This window comes from Hyla sarda, chromosome 6 (genome assembly GCF_029499605.1).
Source record: "Hyla sarda isolate aHylSar1 chromosome 6, aHylSar1.hap1, whole genome shotgun sequence".
NCBI lineage: Eukaryota > Metazoa > Chordata > Amphibia > Anura > Hylidae > Hyla > Hyla sarda.
This window is the reverse complement of record NC_079194.1, coordinates 59,635,075-59,658,556: the sequence shown is the minus strand read 5'-3', so window position 1 is coordinate 59,658,556 and position 23,482 is coordinate 59,635,075. Positions and strand designations below refer to the sequence as shown.

General features: G+C 44.3%; 1 protein-coding gene across 2 annotated transcripts in view; it reads left to right on the top strand.

Annotated features, from left to right (window-relative positions):
* The window catches only part of GTPBP1 (GTP binding protein 1), a 58,433-nt gene that overhangs the window by 9,342 nt on the left and 25,609 nt on the right, over positions 1-23,482 (top strand). Inside the window, exons 1-3 of one of the 2 annotated variants that reach the window (XM_056523860.1) lie at positions 1,833-1,861; positions 2,067-2,334; positions 17,965-18,076. In XM_056523860.1, coding sequence (XP_056379835.1) covers positions 1,833-1,861; positions 2,067-2,334; positions 17,965-18,076 — 409 coding nt within the window. Of the gene's footprint in view, positions 1-1,832; positions 1,862-2,066; positions 2,335-17,964; positions 18,077-23,482 lie in introns of those variants that run through there. The other variant, XM_056523859.1, reaches the window with a different exon arrangement.

Genomic DNA, 23,482 nt, shown 5'->3' with positions numbered 1-23,482 from the left:
GGCATCCTGGTTGAAAAACGCTGGCTTCGCGACATGCATCACTCCTGGCTTGTTCTAGAGATTGGTCAGGGTCTAAACATGAAGACCACCTACTCATAATATTTTTTATTTATTTTAAGTGACAGGTACACTTTTTAAAAGGGTGTTATCCAGGATGAGAAAAAAACAGAACTGATTTCTTAAAATAAAAAAACAGCACCCCACCTATCCTCAGGTTGTGTGTGGTATTGCAGCTCAATCCCATTGAAGTGAAAAGAGCTGAATGAAGAGATGAGCGAATTTACAGTAAATTCGATTCGTCACGAACGTCTCAGCTCGGTAGTTGATGACTTTTCCTGCATAAATTAGTTCAGCCTTCAGGTGCTCCGGTGGGCTGGAAATGGTGGATACAGTCCTAGGAAAGAGTCTCCTAGGACTGTATCCACCTATTCCAGCCCACGGGAGCACCGGAAAGCTGAACTAATTTATTCAGGAAAAGTCAGCAACTGCCGAGCCGAGAAGTTCGTGACAAATCGAATTTACTGTAAGTTTGCTCATCTCTAGAGCTGAATTGTAATACCACACACAACCTTAGGACAGGTGTGGTGCTGTTTTTGGAAGAAGCTAGCTCTGTTTTTTTATTTTTGTTTTGTTTTTAATACTTTCCTGGATAACCCCTTTAAAAAAATCTTTATAAATTTTGGTATTGCTGTAATCACACATAAAACACATAAAAATTAATAGTAGTAATAAAAATGATTTTGAAGTAAATGAAGTTAATCAGTACATTATATTAACCCTTAAAAGGTGCCATACAGTACAACCTGTCCATCCCTCATTGACAGAGAATAATAAAAAAAAAATAATAATAATAAAATTATATACAGTGACCCCCCCCCCCCCCCCCGACCTACGATGGCCCCGACATATGATGAAATCGACATACGATGGCCTCTCAGAGGCTATCGCATGTCGATGTCAGCATCGATATACGATGCTTTTTTATGTCGGGGCCATCGCATTAAGTGCTATCCGGCAGCGCAAAATGCTTAAGCTGCTGCCGGATAGCAGCTTAATGTTCCCCGTGTGGTGCGGTAAGTATTACTTACCCCTCCGCGATGCTCCGGGGTGCCCTCCGGGTCCAGCGCTGGTCTTCCGGTGTCTTCTCGGCCCTCTCCGATGACGTCAATACGCTGCTGCGCACGTCATCCAATAGGAATGGCGTACGCAGCAGCGTAACGACGTCGCTACGCAGGCCAAGTAAGGCCTTGCGGAAGACAGAAGAGGACCGGAGAAGACAGCGGAGAGCCCAGCGGAGGCCCGGGGTCACCATCGGGAGCGGCGGGGACACCATCTCGAGCGGCGGGGACACCATCTCGAGCGGCGGGGACAGGTGAGTACAGCTTCCTATACTTTACATTGCACGAATCCCTCAACATACGATGGATTCGACAAACGATGGCTCGTTTGGAACAAATTACCATCGTATGTTATGGACCACTGTATAATATGTATGAATGACTCTTTAAATTAGACTGTGAAAAAACAAGATAAATAGAAAAACAGAGCTAATTTCTTCCAAGAACAGGGCCAGACCTGGTTGTTTATGGGATTACAACTTGTCCCCATTCACTTCAATGGAACTGAGCTACAATACCATGCACAGCCTGAGGACAGGTGTGGTGCTGTTTTTCTACTCCTGGATGACCCCAGGACTTATGGCAGTCAAGTGGTCACATGACTGCGTAAAGTCATAACAGAAATAACCAGAAATGTTGTAATGGTGAGAAATGTAGGTCAAGTGGTAAAATAAGGGCAGTAGGTTATCATTAGAGTCATCAGCTGGTGTTTAGATGGCACTTATTATTTTGAGAGGGCACAGGTGCCTTTTACTGCAGTCACAGCTCCTCACTTTACGGGCCTAAAGAACGAGTCATAGACTCTGGTCATTAATATTCATGAGCCGCGTGAAGCGTTATTTACACCGCCCACCAAGTGGGCGTGGCTTTAGCGGGCTGTCACAGTGGGCGTGCTTTTATTTATTTATTTTATTTTTAACTAACGTCAGTTTTGTCCGTCTCTCGCAGCAACAGCCAATCGGGAACGAGAATACAAGTAGTAGGAAAAAAAAGAGGCGGGGCCTCCCGTAAGTGTATGGTAATGAGCCGCAGGAAGGTAAGCAGCAGAGTTTCCAAGATGGCGTCTCCATCAGCAGCGCAGCCGGAGCCGAGTCTATGCGAGTCCCCGGTCCCAGCTTCTATGTTCTCCCCGGAGCCCGACGCGGAGGATTCGGATTCCAGTCTGGACGGGGAGCCTATGAGGAACGGAGAGTCGGACGTAGACCTGACCTGTAAAGTAAGCGTTATATGCGGGGAGGGGGGTGTATCACAGCAGGGCCCCCGGCTAAGTGTAGGGGCAAGTGGACGTGTCACAGAGGAGGGGGCGGGAGTGCGGGGCCTGACCAGCTGCGGGGGCTTATATGGTTGTATAGATGACGTATACCCCCTATACCATTCATTCTCAACTTGTCACTTTCCAGCTGTTGCAAAACTACAAGTCCCAGCATGCCCTGACAGCCGAAGGCTGTCAGGGCATGCTGGGACTTGTAGTTTTGCAACAGCTGGAAAGTGACAGGCTGGGAGTTGCTGCAGAAACAAATTATGTGCTATTTTAACTTTATTTTTTGGGTTATTAGGAAACAATTCACACACTTTTCACGACTACTTGTGCTTCCGACTTACCGAGAATTCTTACAGGACTGTTGAGCAACACCATGGTGTGTGTGGGTGACACTTGGGCGTCAGTCATTCAGGCGGCCACCCGGTTTTAAAAATAAAAAAAAAACTTAAGGAAAGTTATTCTTCTTCTGCCCAAAAAGTTTATAGTAAATCGGTTTAAAAAAAAATAAAATAAAAAAGGTCTAAAAAAAAAAAAAAAAGTGCCCATAGCAACCAAGTGCCCATAGCAACCAATCAGATCGCTTCTGGAAAATGAAAGCAGCGATCTGATTGGTTGCTATGGGCAACTCTGCAACGTTTCCTCTGGACAGGTTTTGATAAATCTCCCCCTATACCGTGAGGTCACAGGCAGTGGAGTAACATACAGGGCCCCAGCTCTAATGCTTTATTTATAGCACTACTCTACTCCTATAGACACCTTATCTGGGCACCCTCTGCACCCCTTTATAGTAACCTCTCTGGTTACAGGTGCATAGTGACCTCTCGTGTGTGTTATTCCAGTGCTATGAAATTATTTGGGCGTCCTCCCCGTACTGTGACATCACTGTTTGTACTCTGTGACATCACCATGCACGTTATCCCTCTATTGTAGTATCGGTATGAGGTCGCTGTGTATCTTATTCCTGTACTGTGACATCACTGTTTGTACTCTGTGACATCACCATGCACGTTATCCCTCTATTGTAGTATCGGTGACGTCAATGTGTATCTTATTCCTGTACTGTGACATCACTGTTTGTATAATTTGTACTCTGTGACATCACCATGCACGTTATCCCTCTATTGTAGTATCGGTATGAAGACGCTGTGTATCTTATTCCTGTACTGTGACATCACTGTTTGTACTCTGTGACATCACCATGCACGTTATCCCACTATTGTAGTATCGGTATGAAGACGCTGTGTATCTTATTCCTGTACTGTGACATCACTGTTTGTACTCTGTGACATCACCATGCACGTTATCCCTCTATTGTAGTATCGGTGAAGTCACTGTGTATCTTATTCCTGTACTGTGACATCACTGTTTGTATCATTTGTACTCTGTGACATCACCATGCACGTTATCCCTCTATTGTAGTATCGGTATGAAGTCGCTGTGTATCTTATTCCTGTACTGTGACATCACTGTTTGTACTCTGTGACATCACCATGCACGTTATCCCTCTATTGTAGTATCGGTATGAGGTCGCTGTGTATCTTATTCCTGTACTGTGACATCACTGTTTGTACTCTGTGACATCACCATGCACGTTATCCCTCTATTGTAGTATCGGTATGAGGTCGCTGTGTATCTTATTCCTGTACTGTGACATCACTGTTTGTATAATTTGTACTCTGTGACATCACCATGCACGTTATCCCTCTATTGTAGTATCGGTATGAGGTCGCTGTGTATCTTATTCCTGTACTGTGACATCACTGTGTGCATTATTCCATTGTTGTAATATCACTTATGCTACTGTGGTTACGTCACTGATGTCACAACACAGGAATAATGAACAAAGTGACCCGGTACAAGAATAAAATGTGATTGTAAGTGGAATTGTTTTGTTTCTGAACTTGCTCCTGAAAGTATAATGTACCGAAGGGTGAAGAAGGATAAGACACTCACTAGAGTTGTGCGAACTTACAGTAAATTGGCTCGTACTGAACCTCGCAGCTTGGTTGTTGATTACTTTAGTCTGCGTAAATTAGTTCAGCTTTCCAAGGGTTCTGGTTGCCTGGAAAAGTCCGGGATGACAGCCTTAGGTCTCCTAGGTCTGTATTAGGGATCGGCCGATTATCGGTTTGGCCGATATTATCGGCCGATGATCACGATTTTGGGCATTATCGGTATCGGCAATTACCTTGCCGATAATGAGATGCCCCCACCCGACCTGCCGCACCGTGTCGCACCGCCCCGGCCCCATTGCCTCCCCCCATCCCCGGTTTTATAATTACCTGTTCTCGGGGTCCACGCTACTTCTGGCTCCTGCTGCGTCCTGCGTTACGCTGTGCGTAATGACGAGTTACGTGACGCGACGTGACATCACCGTCAGTGCGCACAGTGACAGCTCAGGAGGACGTCACCGGAGCCAGATGTAGAGTGGAGCCTGGGAACAGGTAATTATAAAACCGGGGATGGGGGAGGCAATGGGGCCGGAGCGGTGCGGTGGGGGGTGCGGCGCGGTGCGGTAGGTGGTGTGGAGCGGCGTTGGGGGGGGGGGGGGGGGGGTGGTGATAGGACTCATGACCCCCGGACAGGCAGGGGTAGAGAAGCGGGCGGCGGCGGTGGTCTATGGCACCGCATAAGCCACTGCAGTTCATTGATTTAAAGCGCCCGCTTTAAATCAATTATCTGCAGCGGTGTCGCGGGGGGGATAAATAGCCGATAACTTATACCGGAATATCGGTATAAGTTATCGCCTATCGGCCCTAACCTCCACCCATTATCGGTATCGGCCCTAAAAAAAAAAAAAAAAAAAACATATTGGTCGATCCCTAGTCTGTAGCCACCATTTCCAGGCAACTGGAGCCCTTGGAAAGCTGAACTAATTTACGCAGACTAAAGTAATCAACAGCAGAGCTGCGAGGTTCAGTACGAGCCAATTAACTGTAAGGTCGCTCAACTCTAAGGTTAGGTTCACAATGCAGAAAGTTTCCGCCAGGAGATTCCAAGTGCTGCCAGCGCCGACTGAATCAGGACCGTGCGGAAACTGCAGTCTCCAATAGAGTATTTCCGCCTGAAGAATGGTGTCGCTCAAGTGGATTCCAAGTGGATTTTCTGTTCACAAATTCCGCTTCACAAATTCCGAAGTGTGAATTTGTGAACGGAAACCCATTCACTACACTATTTACACAATTTAGCAAGCAGAATTTTTGCCTGCGATTTCAAAGTGGGATCTCGAACCTAGCCGAACACTCACCGGAGGTTCTGTAGAAACTTCCAGATTTTTTTCAGCAAGTAGAAAATTCAATGACACAGGTAAACAGGGAGCCCGTGCTGGAACAGGTGAGACAGTGGGCAGCAACATGTTTCACGCACTCAGGCGCTTCGTCTGGCTTCGTCTTTCCCTATATTGGCGCACCGCATATATATGATGCTTGAGAAAGGCGGCGAGATGCCGCTGAAACGTCGCATCCACTGCTGACCATGGGTCAATAAGCACCATTTTTGCAATTTTGTTTGGTATTTGGATGTCTATACCTGATCTGCGACTGGGACCAGGTCACTATCCATGAGCACCCTTCATCTTTGCCTATTGAGTGCTGCTTCCACCATTTGTTCACATATATATTACTGTATCTCGTTTGACAATATGATGTACCAAAGGATAACGCACTCACCCAGGAGGCTCTGTAGAAACTTTCAGATTTTTTTTCGTCCAGTAGAAAATTCAAGGACCCAGGTACACAGGGAGCTCGTGCTGGAACAGGTGAGCTAAGGGGAGTTCACGGGGGGCGGCAACATGTTTCACGCACTCAGGTGCTTCTATCTCTCTTGTGTTTTTGGTTACTCCTGAAAGTGTTCATGGTGAAGTGGAACCCCAACCTCAGTTTTGTTATGGGGCCCCATGGTTAGTACAGTATAGTTGTCTATTGTCTGTGAGTCCTGTTGTTTGGCGCTGTAGCACTCGCTCTTGTAGGACACAATGAGGCGTCTCTCTGCTGTGATGTTGTGGCCTTTCATGTTCTTCTATGAATGGGCTGCAGCAGACTCTCCTGAGCGGTGCACATTCCCAATATACAGCTCTGCTGTATACAGGATGCGGGAGGCTTTATGTGCTGCAGCCTGACGTGGGGATGTGATGGACAATGTGCTGTCATATAGTGAGATGAGCTGATGAAATGTGGAGGCAACAGGGAGGAATGTGTCTCCACCCACGGATCAGTGTCCAAACAATCTTCTACGTCACTAATAACATAAAGCATAAAACTTAACTACTTGCAGGTCACCTGTCTTTTATTTTACACTTGGGATACTTTTATATTTTCTTTTGACTGATGTAAATGGTTTTTGTCTAATTCTTTATCAGATATTATGTTGTAATGTGCTTTGTGTGACTTAGTTGTGTACTCCGGACCCTTGTTTGGTCTACAATGAAAGTGATCATATAGTAACCGTGCAGGTTTGGTTTCTAACAACGTCCATGGGCTGTGCTCTGTATTGTAGCTGACACCTATGTTTGCTTTGGACAATCCCTATTTATAGAAGGGCTTCTTTACAGTAAACTGATTACAAAGTGTCCCTCTGCTAGAGACATCAGCGATCAGTTGTGATCTGTGGGGAAACCTGACAGTGTTTAGTTTCCCTACAGCGCCGCAACAGGGAGAAATGAAGTATTACACAGTGCCCATTAAAAGGGTACTCCGGTGGGAAAAAATGCTTTCAAATCAACTGGAGCCAGAAAGTTTATACAGATTCTATTTAAAAATCCTAAACCTTTCCGTACTTATCAGCGGCTGTATGCTCCAGAGGAAGTTGTGTAGTTCTTTCCAGTCTGACCACAGTGTTCTCTGCTGACACCTCTGTCCATGTCAGGAATTGTCCAGAGCAGGAGCAAATCCCCATAGCAAACCTCTCCTGCTCTGGACAGTTCCTAACTTGGACAGAGGTGTCAGTTGAAGTGAAAACATATGTTTTCCGCTTGTTTTCCACCTTTAGGGTCTATTCACGTGTACAGGATTTGATGGCGTAGGATTTCAATGAAACTGAATTACTTCAAATCCTGCGCATCAATTCTGCGCAGAATACTGTATGTGTGAATAGACCCTTGACATTAATTTGGTATTTGGCGCAATGCATGAAAAAGCGGGTCCTCTTTAGAGAGAGAGAGACTCTTAAAGTCTACTGTCCACTTAAAGGGGTACTCCAGTGGAAAACTTTTTTATTTTTTATTTTTTTATCAACTGGTGCCAGAAAGTTTAAACAGATTTGTAAATGACTTCTAATAAAAAATCTTAATCCTTCCAGTACTTATTAGCTGCTGAATACTACAGAGGAAATTATTTTCTTTTTGGAACACAGAGCTCTCTGCTGACATCATGACCACAGTGCTCTCTGCTGACATCTCTTTCCATTTTAAGAACTGTCCAGAGTAGGGGAGATATTTTTTTTTAATAGAAGTAATTTCTAAATCTTTCTGGCACCAGTTGATTTAAAAAAAAAAAAAAAAAAATTATTCCACCGGAATACCCCTTTAAGCTAAGACAGGAGGGTGTGGAACAGAGTACCCCACTTCATATCCAATTTCCATACCTAAGCAATTCTTACTAAGGTGTAATACTGTAAGGCTCTGTTCACACCATAATCGACAAGTCTATAGTTCCATGAGATTTAATGGGAATAAATGGCACAGCTTGATGTGCTATTGTTCCTGTTGAAATGATGAGCACCATGTCAGAACCCAGCAGACCCCATTATAAGTCACTGAGGACCCTCAGGCACAGTTGGTGACCATTGTATGACAGGCACAGTACTGCCGCTATGACAGCTCTGTGAGCAAAGCCTTATTGACACAGATGTACATGAGAATGGAGGTTATTTGTCCCCCAAGTGAATAGAGCTTAGTCATTTATACTCTGCCCCCACTTCATTCATTGTCTATGGGACTTCTGGACATATCTGAGCTCCGCACTCTGCAATATGGTGAAGTTCTATGGAGTAAATGGAGCACTGGCTGATCATACCTCGGGGATCTCCCATTCTTGTGTTTGGCCGGGGTTCAAGCGATTGGATACCCACTGATCAGCTAGTTACACCCTACTCCAGGGCACTATTATTAAGGGTCAGTTTATCCAGGTCAGGCTAAGGCCTGTCCCACACCTAGCGGCCCACTGCCGTGCAAGAAAGAGTAGCTGCCTGTTGCATTATATTACCCTTAGTCACAGGGTAAAAAAACAAAAGCTACAAAAGTGTGTAGGATATAAATAGTCCTCCCCTAATCTGTGCTCTTCATTGGTTTTCCAACCTGTCGCTCTCCAGACGTTGCAAACTACAAGTCACAGCTCGCACAGAAGAGCATGATGGGAGATGTAGTTGTGCAACAACTGGAGAGCTGTGGGGAAGGGAACAATTACCCTCAATAACCTTTCCCCCTGGAAATACTCGCCTTTCCCGGCTCCAGTGTTCCCTCGCTGCTCTGGCCTCATCTACTCAGCCCTAACCAGAGCAGAATGGTGCAGGCAGCGCAGACAGTCTACATCATGGGGGAAGCGGCAGGAGGCTGGGCAGGGTGCGGAGTGTTCCCTTGCATTGGCCAACACTCAGCTATTAACTTGTATGGGTGCTCTAAAGGGGTTATCAAGGAGCTAATTGCTTCTAAAAACAGCACCACACTGTCCTCAGGTTGTGTGTGGTATTACAGCTTTTATTTTTTATCTAATCCTTGACAACCCTTTTTAATGACACTGAGACAGTTTGATTGCAGAGAGAATCAGCTGGTGGAGGCCTCAGGTGCCCTCCAATTTCTGCTTGGCGGCTGTGGTTGGGGTTTGGACTAAGGTCCACCATTTTAGTACCACTGCCTTTATCCTGGGATTTACCCTGGGATATAGCCCCTTCAATATTTCTGGTGTGTTTTTTTTTTTTTTTTTTTAATCAGGCTTGGTAAAGAAAAATAACTCTCGAACAATCCTTATAGTGCGGAGTGTGGTTGAAGCAGTTTGCACTTTTTGCTCTTAAGTAGAGATGAGTGAACTTACAGTAAATTCGATTCGTCATGAACTTCTCAGCTCGGCAGTTCATGTCTTTTCCTGCGTAAATTAATTCAGCCTTCAGGTGCTCCGGTGGGCTGGAAAGAGTCTCCTAGGACTGTATCCACCTTTTCCAGCCCACGGGAGCACCTGAAGGCTGAACTAATTTATGCAGGAAAAGTCATCAACTGCCGAGCCGAGAAGTTCGTGACGAATCAAATTTACTGTAAGTTCGCTCATCTCTACTCTTAATTTTGCGATCTCTGGCCCTTACTATTTTTGGACATTGGGACTGAAAAACTGTTGAGCCAGAAACTCTCCTGGAGGAGGTTATTGACCGCTATAAGGAGCAAATGTCCAGAGCAAAAAAGAAAAGTGTTTACCTTCTTCTCTAATGAATGGATTTGACTATTGTAACCACACACCCTTCTAACAGGTGTATTCACAACCTAAAATACGTCACTGCCATCTCCATAGAGATGTAGCAGTGGAATCGGTTGTGCTAAAGAGCTTAGTGACTTTCAGTGTAAGATTCTTAAAGGTGTACTCTTTATTTATTTATTTATTTATTTATTTATTATTATTATTTTATATTTTTTAATCCCCCATAGCAAACGTATGCTGCTATGAACAGAGATGTCAGCAGAGAGAACTGTGTTCCAAAAAGAAAATGATTTCCTCTTCAGTGTAATACTGGAAGGATTAAGATTTTTTTAATAGAAGTACGGTAATTTACAAATGTTTAACTTTCTGACCCCAGTTGATGATATAAAGAATTTAAAAAAAATTCCACCGGAGTACCCTTTTAAATGTCACTGTCATTTTCAGAGACCTTTCCTCCTTTGTGATTCCTAAAACCTTAGTAAATCTCTTCATTTAATAAAAATGTACTCCTTACCCCAGAAGAACAGCTCTAAAGTCACAGCCACTAGGTGTCTCACTTTTCCACAATATGCTGTTCCAGATGGGACACAGAGAGTAGGGACTAGTTTAGCTGCTACTGTGTGCATACAAGCTTAGCTTGCCTGCCTTGTTCAGCGGGTGTGTGCTGTGTCTGAAAGGTAAATCAAGGCTTCCTTTCTATCTTACTAACTATAAAGTTCTGATCACTCTTAATTAAATACTAGTATGATTACTATGTACACTGTGCTGCCTCCTGAATGTAATCTATTTTCATCCCACACTTTAACCAAAATGATCATTGATCAATTGAAATGTACCAACGATGAAGAAGAGATGAAGTCAGCCATGTTAATGTTTCATTGGTAGCGTTCAATCGCTAAAAGTTTTATACATAATTTTAATCCAGTTCACCAACACTATATCCCCATGTATTGTGGGTAAACCAGCTGTCAGTTTCCCTTTTTTTTTTTTTTTTTTTTTTTTTTTTTTTTTAAATATGCTTGCTTTACAAGCAAAGTGGGCCTCCAAAATCTTTTATTTATTTATTTTTTTATGCATACTTTTTTATCTTTTGGTGGTTTATGCAAAACCGGTCTTTAAAATTTTAATAACATTCTTTAGGCGTAAAATGTCTCAAAACAAGTACCATGCACTTACAGTGAATAGATTTGCATATCTTTATATTGGATCCGCTCCTGGCATCGGCTTACAAATTATTGATGCAGAGTTTTTTGTTTTTTTTTGCTTCAATCCACATAGATGCCGGAGAATCCCAACAAAATGCATAGAACGGATTTTCAGGCACAAAAAATTCATTGACAAATCTGCCCAAGTGCTGTAAAAGTGGTCTGATATAAGATTGTATAGTACGATATAGTGTCACTGTGCCACTCTTATGTGTCTGGTTTTGTACACAGGATTGGCAGGATGCGGTAGCCCTTCTGGGTGGCCCTCCTGGCGGTCTAGGAGAGGTGCATGTGGCTATTAGGTTCCTCACCTCCCTGCAACCCCTGGGTATCTTGGCTTCGGTCAAGATGCCACCAGTATACGGCTCCTCGGCTAATAACTTAGATAGCACCTAGGTTGAAGCCAGGAGCATTTTCGGCCCCTTAGTAGCTTTGGCGAAATGGGGCATCGAACCTGGATCCTTTCAGGTGCCTTTTGGCCCGGAGGTGAAGGGTAGGTTTGTTGGGGGGGGGGGGCTCTCTCCTGTTGGAGAAGGGCTTAGCGATAGACTGCATCCTTTGTGCACTTTTTTTTTAGTGTGACACGTTTGCACCTTTTCTTGCACTTTGTGTGAGAGAGAGAGAGCACGTTCCTCGGCTCTTAAAAAATAAATAAATAAAATACGATCTAGGCAGCTGGATGACACTTTTCACTATAGTGAGTGTACGATCAAAGCAGTGACAGCGTGGGAAGCAGTAGTAAGGCAGGAGCTGGTGCCACGTCTGTCGGAGGCCTCGACAAATATTGTGTGTTTATTCTCCATCTCCAAGATAATCTATAGTACAGGGCCTGTGAACAAGCGGTGGGAATACAGGAGTGCTGCTTTACTTGTTTTAGGGGGGTGTAAGCTATCTTTAGTTTCAAAATTTGGACAATCATGTAAGCCGTAAACTGCAGGCACCCTAGTTGGGAAAACACTGGCTTAGCCACATGCTTCTCTCCCAGTGCCTACAAGGAAGAAGCTTTAGTTTGTGAATGTTATGTTTTTTGTAGTTTGGGTTGGTTGGTTTTGGTGGGGTGGTTGGTGTGTTTTTTTTTTTTTTTTTATTTGAATTTTTTTTTTGTTTGCATCTCCTCCTAAAGTTATCATAAATTCACTATATGGATTTGTACAACACAGGTCAGTACTATTAATGTGAATGAGCTTTATGGAAGTTTGGCAGGTGGTGCAAATTTCTAAAGCCATAGCAGGTCGACTTCTGCCATGAAAGGTGCAGGGACTTTTTCCATTGCAGATTTTTCCCATTTGAGTATTTTTTATTTTATTTTATTTTTTGAGAATTAAACATCAGCAATAGAATATTAGATCACAGCTTCACTATTAATCTGCAGCAAAAGGCGCTACTGTGGACTTCAAAACCAGTGATCAGACACCCACCTATTGCTAGAATAAGAGGGAGGGGGGTGTAAAGCACATGGTCGAGCGCTGCTTTTCCCCATTTTGTGTGCCAGATAGGGGACAGGTTTGTACACTTACTTTAGGACTGGACTGGAGATCCCGCGGGCGGTGCTAGGACTGCATTGCTGCAGTCTCCATAGATGGCAATACACAAACTTTGCAGCTGATCTTTCGGCGAATCTTCTCAGAAATGCTTTGCCATCTATGGGGACGGCAATGCAATCCGTGTGGTCCTAGAGCCGCCTGTGGGATCTTTAGCAGAAATTCTGTCCAGAGATTCCACGGTGTAAACCCGGCCTAATGCTATGTTCAAATGGATGTAAAATGTGCGGAATGTTTGCCAGAAAATACATTTGAAAGCTTAGACAGGTGCTAGGACCATTCGGAAATGAGCCGTCATATAGACACCAATGCATTTTCTTGTAGACTCCGCAGAAAGAATAGACTTGGAATAAGAAATATTATAAAAATATTATAATACTTCCTGCTGGGTCAATTTCTTGGATCAAAACTGCATTAAATACTGTGTGTGAAACCAGCCTAAAACTAGCAGGCGGTTACTGTACATTTTAATGCAGAAAGGACCTCATTCTAGTAGCCAGATCTTCTCTCCTGTCCACAGGGTTAAGCAGAGTGACCTCTCTGGATCTGCCGGCTATAGCAGATTACTCTTGTGTTTCCTCAATAAAATCGCTTTATAGTTTCGGCTGTGATCGTTGTGACTTACTGGGATTAAAAAAAAGCGTGTGTAGTTCAGAGTGACGGAACCCTGCCCATCCTGTGAATTGTAGTTTGTTGTTCAGTTTTATGACTTGTTTGTGACATTAGGAGACAAATTTAGATTATCTGGATATTCAGGTTTGGCTTTTGTATTTACTTTTGGATTCTAAATTAAATGTTTTTGTTTTTTATAGGCTCTGCATTGACATTTTTTTATGACTCAGATGGGTAAGGGACGGTAAAAACTTTGTAATCTATATGGGAGAAAAATTTATCTTTTCTTAAGTCACTACAACAGAGAATAGGCAATCTGCTGCTTATTAAGGGATCAGATTACAGCTGTCCATAGAGGTCTATGGTGGGGTAAGAAAGGAGGTGGGAGGGGAAGTGGCTGAAGTGACAGAAGTGGACATTTCTGCAGTTTGTAGATTAGATATCACCCCAGTGTTTGAATTCAGTAACCCCCCCCCCCCTCTTCTCTGTGTGGGAAGTGTATGGGCGACATCTCAGAGGTTAGGTTCCACCCGCTATCCAGGGAAAACTAAAAATTAGATACTGAACGAATGTAAGTAAATACACTGCTCAAAAAAATAAAGGGAACACTTAAACAACACAATGTAACTCCAAGTCAATCACACCTGTAAAATAATTTAAAGGGGGTCTTGATGCATTTTTGGAGAGTAAGAACATTACAGGTTATGGATTCTAAATTTATAGGGACTGAACCTTGATCCAGTGATTTATTCTGATGCCATATTTGGAGTCGGGAAGGAATTTTTGCCTTCTTCTGGATCAACTCAGTAGAGACTCATTAGGGTTATAGGATGAACTTGATGGACTCTGGTCTTTTTTCAACCTTATGAACTATGTTACTATGTTACACTTCTGTGAAATCACACTGTCCACTCAGGAAGCAACACTGATTGACAATCAATTTCCCATGCTGTTGTGCAAATGGAACAGACAACAGGTGCTAATTATAGGCAATTAGCAAGACACCCCCCAATAAAGGAGTGGTTCTGCAGGTGGTGACCACAGACCACTTCTCAGTTCCTATGCTTCTTGGCTGATGTTTTGGTTACTTTTGAATGCTGGCAGTGCTTTCACTCTAGTGGTAGCATGAGACGGAGTCTACAATCCACACAAGTGGCTCAGGTAGTGCAGCTCATCCAGGATTGCACATCAATGCGAGCTGTGGCAAGAAGGTTTGCTGTGTCTGTCAGCGTAGTGTCCAGAGTATGGAGGCGCTACCAGGAGAGAGGCCAGAACATCAGGAGACATGGAGGAGGCCATAGGAGGGCAACAACCCAGCAGCAGGACCGCTACCTCCACCTTTGTGCAAGGAGGAGCACTGCCAGAGCCCTGCAAATGTGCATGTGTCCACTCAAACGGTCAGACACAGACCATGAGGTTGATATGAGGGCCCGACGTCAACAGGTGGGGGGTTGTGCTTACAGCCCAACACCGTGCAGGATGTTTGGCATTTGCCAGAGAACACAAAGATTGACGAATTCGCCACTGGCGCCTGTGCTCTTCACAGATGAAAGCAGGTTCAAACCGAGCACATGTGACAGAATTGACAGAGGCTGGAGACGCCTTGGAGAACGTTCTGCAGCCTGCAACATCCTCCAGCATGACCGGTTTGGCGGTGGGTCAGTAATGGGGTGTGGTAGCATTTCTCTGGGGGCCTGCACAGCCCTCCATGTGCTTGCCAGAGGTAGCCTGACTGCCATTAGTTACCAAGATGAGATCCTCAGACCCCTTTATGAGACCATATGCTGGTGCGGTTGGCCCTGAGTTCCTCCCATTGCAAGACAATGCTAGACCTCATGTGGCTGGAGTGTGTCAGCAGTTCCTGCAAGAGGAAGGCATTGATGCTATGGACTGACCCGCCCGTTCCCCAGACCTGAATCCGATTGAGCTCATTTGGGACATTGTCTCGCTCCATCCACCAACGCCACATTGCACCACAGACTGTCCAGGAGTTCATACAGGAGGTCATACGGGCACGTGGAGGCCACACAAACTACTGAGCCTCATTGTGACTTGTTTTAAGGACATTACATAAAGTTGGATCAGCCTGTAGTGTGGTTTTACACTTAGATTTTGAGTGTGACTCCATATCCAGACCTCCATGGGTTGATAAATTTGATTTCCATTGATAATTTTTGTGTGATTTTGTTGTCAGAACATTCAACTATGTAAAGACGAAAGTATTTCATACGATTAGTTCATTCATTCAGATCTAGGATGTGTTATCTTACTGTTCCCTTTATTTTTTTGAGCAGTATAAATATGCAGCACTTCACAGGCAAAACAAGTGTGAACACACTTGTCTATATATAGTATATAATTTGTGCCTATACATGTACTGCACTTTGCATTGACCTATAAGATGATGCCTATCAGGGCATAGTTTTGCTTTGGTCGGTGGGGAAGGAGTGCGTTTATATCTCCTTTCCTCTTGACTTATTAACCTTGGTGCCTCACTGAACTTAAAGCGTACCCGTCAGAGGCAACAAGATTATTTTATTTTATCACTCAGCACCTTATCCTGACCATGTACATCTCATTTGTATGTGCCTAGCACCTTTTTTATTTTATTTTTTTACACTTTTAATTTAGCTCACTGGTCTTAATTCCTCTCAAAGGGCCTCACTGTGCAGGTCTCCGCCCCCTCCCTCGGTATGCTGTCTGCTCACATCTCCCCTAGCATTAGCAAAACTACAACTCCCAGCTTCTCCTCACTGACAGTAGCGGGACACAAGCTGACGGTGGGAGGAGCCCTGCGCTCACAGCTGTCAATCAAGGAAGTGTGTCCATGACGTAGGTGATGATGCATGGACACAGCAGGACTAGTAGGTGTCCAAGCAGGCACGGGGGGGGGGGGCAGTTGTTTGACTGGATTTTTCAGTATCAAATACTGAAAATCTTCTAATTGTAAGCAATTGCAAAACCTATTGGTTATACATGCTTTACAACATATCAAAAGTTTTTGTATCTGACAGTGCCCATTTAAGGCTTTAATATTCCCTAAAGCGACCGATGTGATCTTAGCAATACCGATTAGGAATCCTTAATATCTTTTATATAACAGTAGTGGTGGGGTGCATTGGGGTAATATAATCAGTGCACATTCATGTACAGTGATCCCTCAACTTACAATGGCCTCAACATTCATTAGTTTCAACTAGGGATCGACCGATATAGTTTTTTTTTTAGGGACAATACCAATACCGATAATCGGTGCAGGTTAGGGCCGATAGCCGATAACTTATACCGATATTCCAGTATAAGTTATCGGCTATTTAACCCCCTGCGACACCGCTGCAGATCATTGATTTAAAGCGGGCGCTTTAAATCAATGATCTGCAGTGGCTTTTGCGGGGCCATAGGCCGCCGCCGCCACCCGCTTCTCTGCCCTACCTGTCAGGGTGGTCCGGGCCATCCATCCTTCAGTCCTGTAGTGTCCGGGGGCGTTCCAGGTGAAGAGTGAACCGGTCCGGGCTGTCCTTCTTCTCCGGTGGTCATCTTCTCCGCTCCGGCCTAGTACGCTGCATAGACACCGCTGCGCAGTGACACCCGTGCGCAGCGACGCACCTGACGTCCCGGCGTCTATGCAGCGTACTAGGCCGGAGCCTGCCCGGAGTGGAGAAGATGACTGCCGGAGAAGGACAGCCCGGACCGGTTCACTCTTCACCCGGAACGCCCCTGGACACTACAGGAAGGATGGATGGCCCGCACCACCCCCATTACGAGTAAGTTTAATTTTTTTATTGACTCGGAGGGTGGGGGAGGGGCCCGACCGGTATAGCGGTATGGGCAAAAATCCATACCGGTATACCGCCCAGCATCACGGTGGGGGGTGCGACGCGGTGCGGTGGGTCGGGGGGGGGGGGGGGTGTCGGGGGCGGGGCATTATCGGCTTATCGGCAAGGTAATTGCAGATAGCGATAATGCCCAAAATCGTGATTATTGGCCATACCGATAATCGGTCGATCCCTAGTTTCAACATACATTGGTCTTTTCTGGACCATTGTAAGTTGAAACCAGATTCAACATACAATGCTAGATCTGTGAAACATGTCAATGAACTGACCAATCAGAATCGGCATTCACTGGTAAAACGCCTGTATTACTGAAGTGAATGCACTGACTGGTGTCTGGTAGCGCCCCCTACAGTACAGGAAGGTATTACATGTTCTGTACTCTTTACCTGTGCCAGGGTTACCTGCTCTTTTGGATACCAGGTGAGGCGGCTCCATGTTACTTTTTTTAGGACACTGTGTACTGTACAGGACCCCGAAGAAGCTCCTGTCCTCTACATAGACCAGTGATTCCCAAGCAGGGTTCCCCCAGCTGTTGCAAAACTACAACTCCCAGCATGCCCGGACAGCCTTTGGCTGTCCGGGCATGCTGGGAGTTGTAGTTTTGCAACAGCTGGAGGCTCCCTGCTTGGGAAACACTGACCTAGACAGTGATTACAGCTCTCAGCAGATCTTTCTTACTTTTTATAAATTAATATTTGCTTTATCTATATTAGTTATTTACTTATTTTTCTTTAATCCTCACTTTTTCCTATTTTTTTGGATGACATTTTGTTGCCTTTAGAACCAATTACCAGGTTTCCATAGAGTTCTGGTCTCAACATACAATGGTTTCAACATACAATGGTTTCAACATACAATGGTCTTCCTGGAACCGATTAATATTGTAACTTGAGGGACCACTGTAATACTGATGTGGAGGCAGATTTGGAGTCTTCTGATCTGTATGTTTTCTATTTCGCTCTTTGTAACTCACCGTCTACCTTATTTTCAGCTTGTATTGGTAAGCCCCAGCGCAGAGCAGTATGACAGTCTTCTCCATCAACTACGAGACCGGATGGATGAGGGAAGGGGGGAGACTATATATGTCATCGGACAAGGCTCTGGTAAGTTTTCTTCTATCTTTTCCCTTCTCTTGAGTTGTATTGCAGAGTATCGCTAACATAGTAATAGAAAACTATAACCTTGTAATAGCTGTAGTTTGGGGAAACTGGTCATATAAATGATAGAATTATGCATGTACGCACACTGCCTGCTGCCACAATAGAAAGCCAAAGAAAGAATAATGGAGAGAAATGTACTAAAACTATATAATTATTACAGTGCAAACATAGGCAGACATACTCCAAATGTACCAGATTTATCTCAGTGGATCAGGAGTTTTATCTAGTCCGGTGTTTCCCAACCGGGGTGCCTCCAGCTGTTGCAAAACTACAACTCCCAGTATGCCCGGACAGCCGAAGGCTGTCCGGGCATGCTGGGAGTTGTAGTTTTGCCACAGCTGGTGGCACCCTGGTTGGGAAACACTGATCTAGTCTGTAGTTTACTCATTTGCTTACTACAGGAAAATGTAATGTGCCCAAATTTGTGGTGCATGGCATTTTAGGCATTCCCCTTTTCATCCGAGCAACACTCTGCATGCTTTTTTCTAGGCCACGTCACCTTTTCAAGCAAGGTGCATTCTTTTTTTCCCTGTTTGGTGCACACCGTAGAATGCCTCAATTGCTGGTGCGGGTGGAGCACCAACACAATCTTGAATGGGGTTATAATGGATTAGAAAAATAGAGCTGATTTCTTAAATAAAAAAATAATAAAAAATAAAAAAAGCCCCCACCTGACCTTAGGTTGGTTGTGGTCTTGCAGTTCAGCTCCAGCGAAATGAATGGAGTCAAGTTGTATTAACACACATACAATCTGAGGACTGGTGTGCTGCTGATTTTAGAAGAAATTAACTCTGTTTTTCCTATGCCTGGATAACCCCTTTTTATTTTTTTTTTTATTTTTTTCTTAAAGCTATTTTTTTTTTACTTTTTCTGCTTGAGTCACTTTGCAATATAAAAAAATGATTTTCACAACTGTCTATGTCCCTATAGACTTGTATTGTATGCAGTTCGGCTCTCGCCGTTATAGCAGTGTGGTGTAGATGAATCTGTCGCACCACTTGAGTCCTTCTATAACCCAAATCTTAGCTGTAGGGCAAGGGTCTGCTCCATCCATCTAGATCAGGGTTTCCCAACCAAGGTGCCTCCAGCTGTTGCAAAACTACAACTCCCAGTATGCCTGGACAGCCAACAGCTGTCCGGGCATTGTAGTTTTGCAACAGCTGGAGGCACCCTGGTTGGGAAACGCTGCTCTAGATTATATCCAGAGTGCTTAACAGTATAGTGTGCAGAATGATGGGTGTATACAGAGATCACTACCAATCTATACTTACACAGGGATACAGTATGCTGCCTCCTCTTTACGACTGCTACATCCTAATGCAATAGGATTACTGTCTGTCTCGCTATAGCCGTGTACTGCGTGACAGGGGCCCAATAATTCATTATTGATCTTTCTTTCTTGTAGCTTTTTAATAGAATGTTATCCCCCCACATCTTCTGTGTAACACAATGCTCATGGGTTTTTAAATTCAATCCTTTTTATATAGGTTTTTTTTTTTAATTTTTTGTGGGGGGTGGGTTCTTCGCCTACTCCTGAGGTCGTGACTTATCTCTGACACCATATGGGGCTGGTCCTGCTGACCTTGTCTTGTTCACAGCTTGTGTGGGGAGTTGATGATAAAGCACAAATTTTTTTTTTTTTTTTTTCCCCCCCTCCATATGATCCCTGTAATGTATGTTTTCAGTCCTTGTTATCTGCTACTTAAAAGAAGAAGGTGTCATTCTGAACAGTGCCGTCCATGTGTGCTTCACAGTAAAAGATCTCCTCGATGTGATCCAGTGCATTTTATTTCCCTAGAAATACAGCCTTGTATATGGGAGGACTATTGTCACAGTGTAACCTCATGCTGTGGACTTGGCTAACCAGAATATAATCTGAGCATTTACCTATACTTGCATAAATGTGAGAATTGTATTTTTCTTGTTTTCTACATTCTTAGGCTCATTTTACACTATACTGTTGCGCCGTTACAAAGACCCGTTACAATGTCCCGTTAAAGGGAAACAATTGTCCAGTGGGAAACAATAACATTTTTTTATTATTTTTTTATTTTTTTAACAGGTGCCAAAAATGTAAACAGATTTGTAAATTACTTCTGTTTAAAAATCTTAATCCTTCCAGTACTTATCAGCTGCTGTATGTTCTAAAGGAAGTTCTTTTCTTTTTGAATTTATTTTCTGTCTGATCACAGTGCTCTCTGCTGACACCTCGGTCCATATCCTGACATGGACAGAGGTGTCAGCAGAGAGCACAGACAGAAAAGAAATTCAAAAAGAAAAGAACTTCCTCTCGAGCTTACAGAAGCTGATAAGTACTGGTAGGATTTTGAAATAGAAGTAATTTACAAATCTGTTTTAACTTTCTGGCACCAGTTGATTTAAAATAAATAAATAAATAAAACCTTTCCACTGGAGTACCCCTTTAAGAAAACCCTTAAAAACGTCTGTTAAAAAAAAAAAAAAACCTTTGAAGTCTATATGGGATTTTTTAACCCCTTAAGGACCGAGGACGTAGGAGTAAGTCCTTTCCATTCCCGGCCCCCCGCCGCTAGCTGAAGGGGAGCCGGTGCCCGATACCTGCTGAAATCGTTCAGCAGGCATTGCGGCATATCGCCCAGGGGGGTCATTATGCCCCCCCCCATGTCAGCGATGGCCGCAGATCGCTGAACAATTCAGTCCAGCGATCTGCGGCGATTTCGGGTCAATCGGGTCTCCAGTGACCCCGAATTACTGGCTGATCGGGGCCATCAGAGACGGCCCCGAACAGCCATAGCCAGCAGGGGTGAGGTGGCACTGGTGCCACCTCACGATCGCCCTGATTCGTCGGCCGGTTTCCCGGCCGACCAATCAGGGCGCCTGCTGTGGGTGTCACTCCTGCAACCCGCTCCGGCCCTCTTCCGGAGGACGTGAGCGGGTGCGGGGGACCCCGATCCCCGGCGTTAATGTTGGGATCAGGGGCCCCAGGAGCGACGGCGGCGGGACTGACCTGCGCAGCGTGGATCAGCAGCAGCAGGAGGTGAGTGACAGCCTCCTGCTGTTTCTTAGCAACAGCTCCCAGCATGCAAAAAGGGCATGCTGGGAGCTGTAGTTATGCAACAGGAGGAGGCAGACCACCACAACTCCCAGCAATCCCTTATGGGCATGCTGGGACTTATGGTTTTGCAACAGCTGGAGGCACATTTTTTCTATGGAAAAGTGTACCTTCAGCTGTTGTATAACTACAACTCCCAGCTTGCAGAATCAGCTAAAGTGCATGCTGGGAGTTGTAGTGGTGCATCTGGTGGTTGCATAACTACAACTCCCAGCATGCCCGTAAGCTGTCAGTGACTGCTGAGAGTTGTAGTTTTACAACAGCTGAAGGCACACTGAGTTAAGTAGCAAACCATTGTGTCTCCAGCTGTTGCATAATTACAATCCCCAGCTTCCCCAGCCAAAGTAGTATGCCTCCAGCTGTTGAATAACTACAAGACCCAGCATGCCCTTCCGCTGTCCGTACATGCTGGGGGTTGTAGCTTTTGCAACAGCTGAAGGCACACTGGTTGCAAAACACTGAGTTTGTTACCAAACTCGGTGTTTCACAACCAGTGTGCCTCCAGCTGTTGCAAAACTACAACTCCCAGCATGCACTGATAGACCGTACATGCTGGGAGTTGTAGTTTTGCAACAGCTGGATGTTTCTCCCCCCGCCCCCCCAATGTGAACGTACAGGGTACACTCACATGGGCGGAGGATTACAGTAAGTATCTGGCTGCAAGTTTGAGCTGCGGCAAATTTTCTGCCGCAGCTCAAACTGCCAGCGAGAAACTACTGTGAACCCCTCGCCCGTGGGACTGTACCCTAAAAACACTACATTACCACAAAATAAAATAAAAAGTAAAAAACACTACATATACACATACCCCTACACAGCCCCCCTCCCCAATAAAAATGAAAAACGTCTGGTACGCCACTGTTTCCAAAATGGAGCCTCCAGCTGTTGCAAAACAACTACTCCCAGTATTGCCAGATAGCCACTGACTGTCTAGGCATGCTGGGAGTTTTACAACAGCTGGAGGCCCCCTGTTTGTGAATCACTGGCGTAGAATACCCCTATGTCCACCCCTATGCAAGTCCCTAATTCAGGCCTCAAATGCGCATGGCGCTCTCACTTTGGAGCCCTGTCGTATTTCAAGGCAACAGTTTAGGGCCACATATGGGGTATCGCCGTACTCGGGAGAATTTGTGTTACAAATTTTTGGGGGTATTTTCTGCTATTACCCTTTTTAAAAATGTAAAATTTTTGGGAAACCAAGCATTTTAGGTAAAAATTTTTTTTTTTTTTTTTAACATATGCAAAAGTCGTGAATCACCTGTGGGGTATTAAGGTTCACATTACCCCTTGTTACGTTCTCCGAGGGGTCTAGTTTCCAAAATGGTATGCCATGTGTTTTTTTTTTTTTTTTTTTTTTTTTGCGGTTCTGGCACCATAGGGGCTTCCTAAATGCGGCATGCCCCCAGAGCAAAATTTGCTTTCAAAAAGCCAAATGTGACTCCTCCTTCTGAGACCTGTAGTGCGCCAGCAGAGCACTTTTCACCCCCATATGGGGTGTTTTCTGAATCTGGAGAAATTGGGCTTCAAATTTTGGGGGGTATTTTCTGCTATTATCCTTTTTTAAAAATGTAAAAATTTTTGGGAAACCAAGCATTTTAGGTAAAAATTATTATTTTTTTTACATATGCAAAAGTCGTGAATCACCTGTGGGGTATTAAGGTTCACTTTACCCCTTGTTACATTCCCCGAGGGGTCTAGTTTCCAAAATGGTATGCCATGTGTTTTTATTTTTTTGCTGTCCTGGCACCATAGGGGCTTCCTAAAGGTGACATGCCCCCCAAAAACCATTTGTCGCTCCTTCCTTTCTGAGCCCTCTACTGCGCCCGCTGAACAATTAACATAGACATATGAGGTATGTGCTTACTCGAGAGAAATTGAGTTTCAAATACAAGTAAAAATTTTCTCCTTTTTACCCCTTGCAAAAATAAAAAAATTGGGTCTACAAGAACATGCGAGTGTAAAAAATGAAGATTGTGAATTTTCTCCTTCACTTTGCTGCTATTCCTGTGAAACGCCTAAAGGGTTAATACACTTATTGGATGTCATTTTGAATACTTTGGGGGGTGCAGTTTTTATAATGGGGACATTTATGGGGTATTTCTAATATGAAGACCATTCAAATCCACTTCAAACCTGAACTGGTCCATGAAAAATAGCGAGTTTGAAAATTTTGTGAAAAATTTCAAAATTGCTGCTGAACTTTGAAGCCCTCTGGTGTCTTCCAAAAGTAAAAACTCATAAATTTTATGATGCAAACA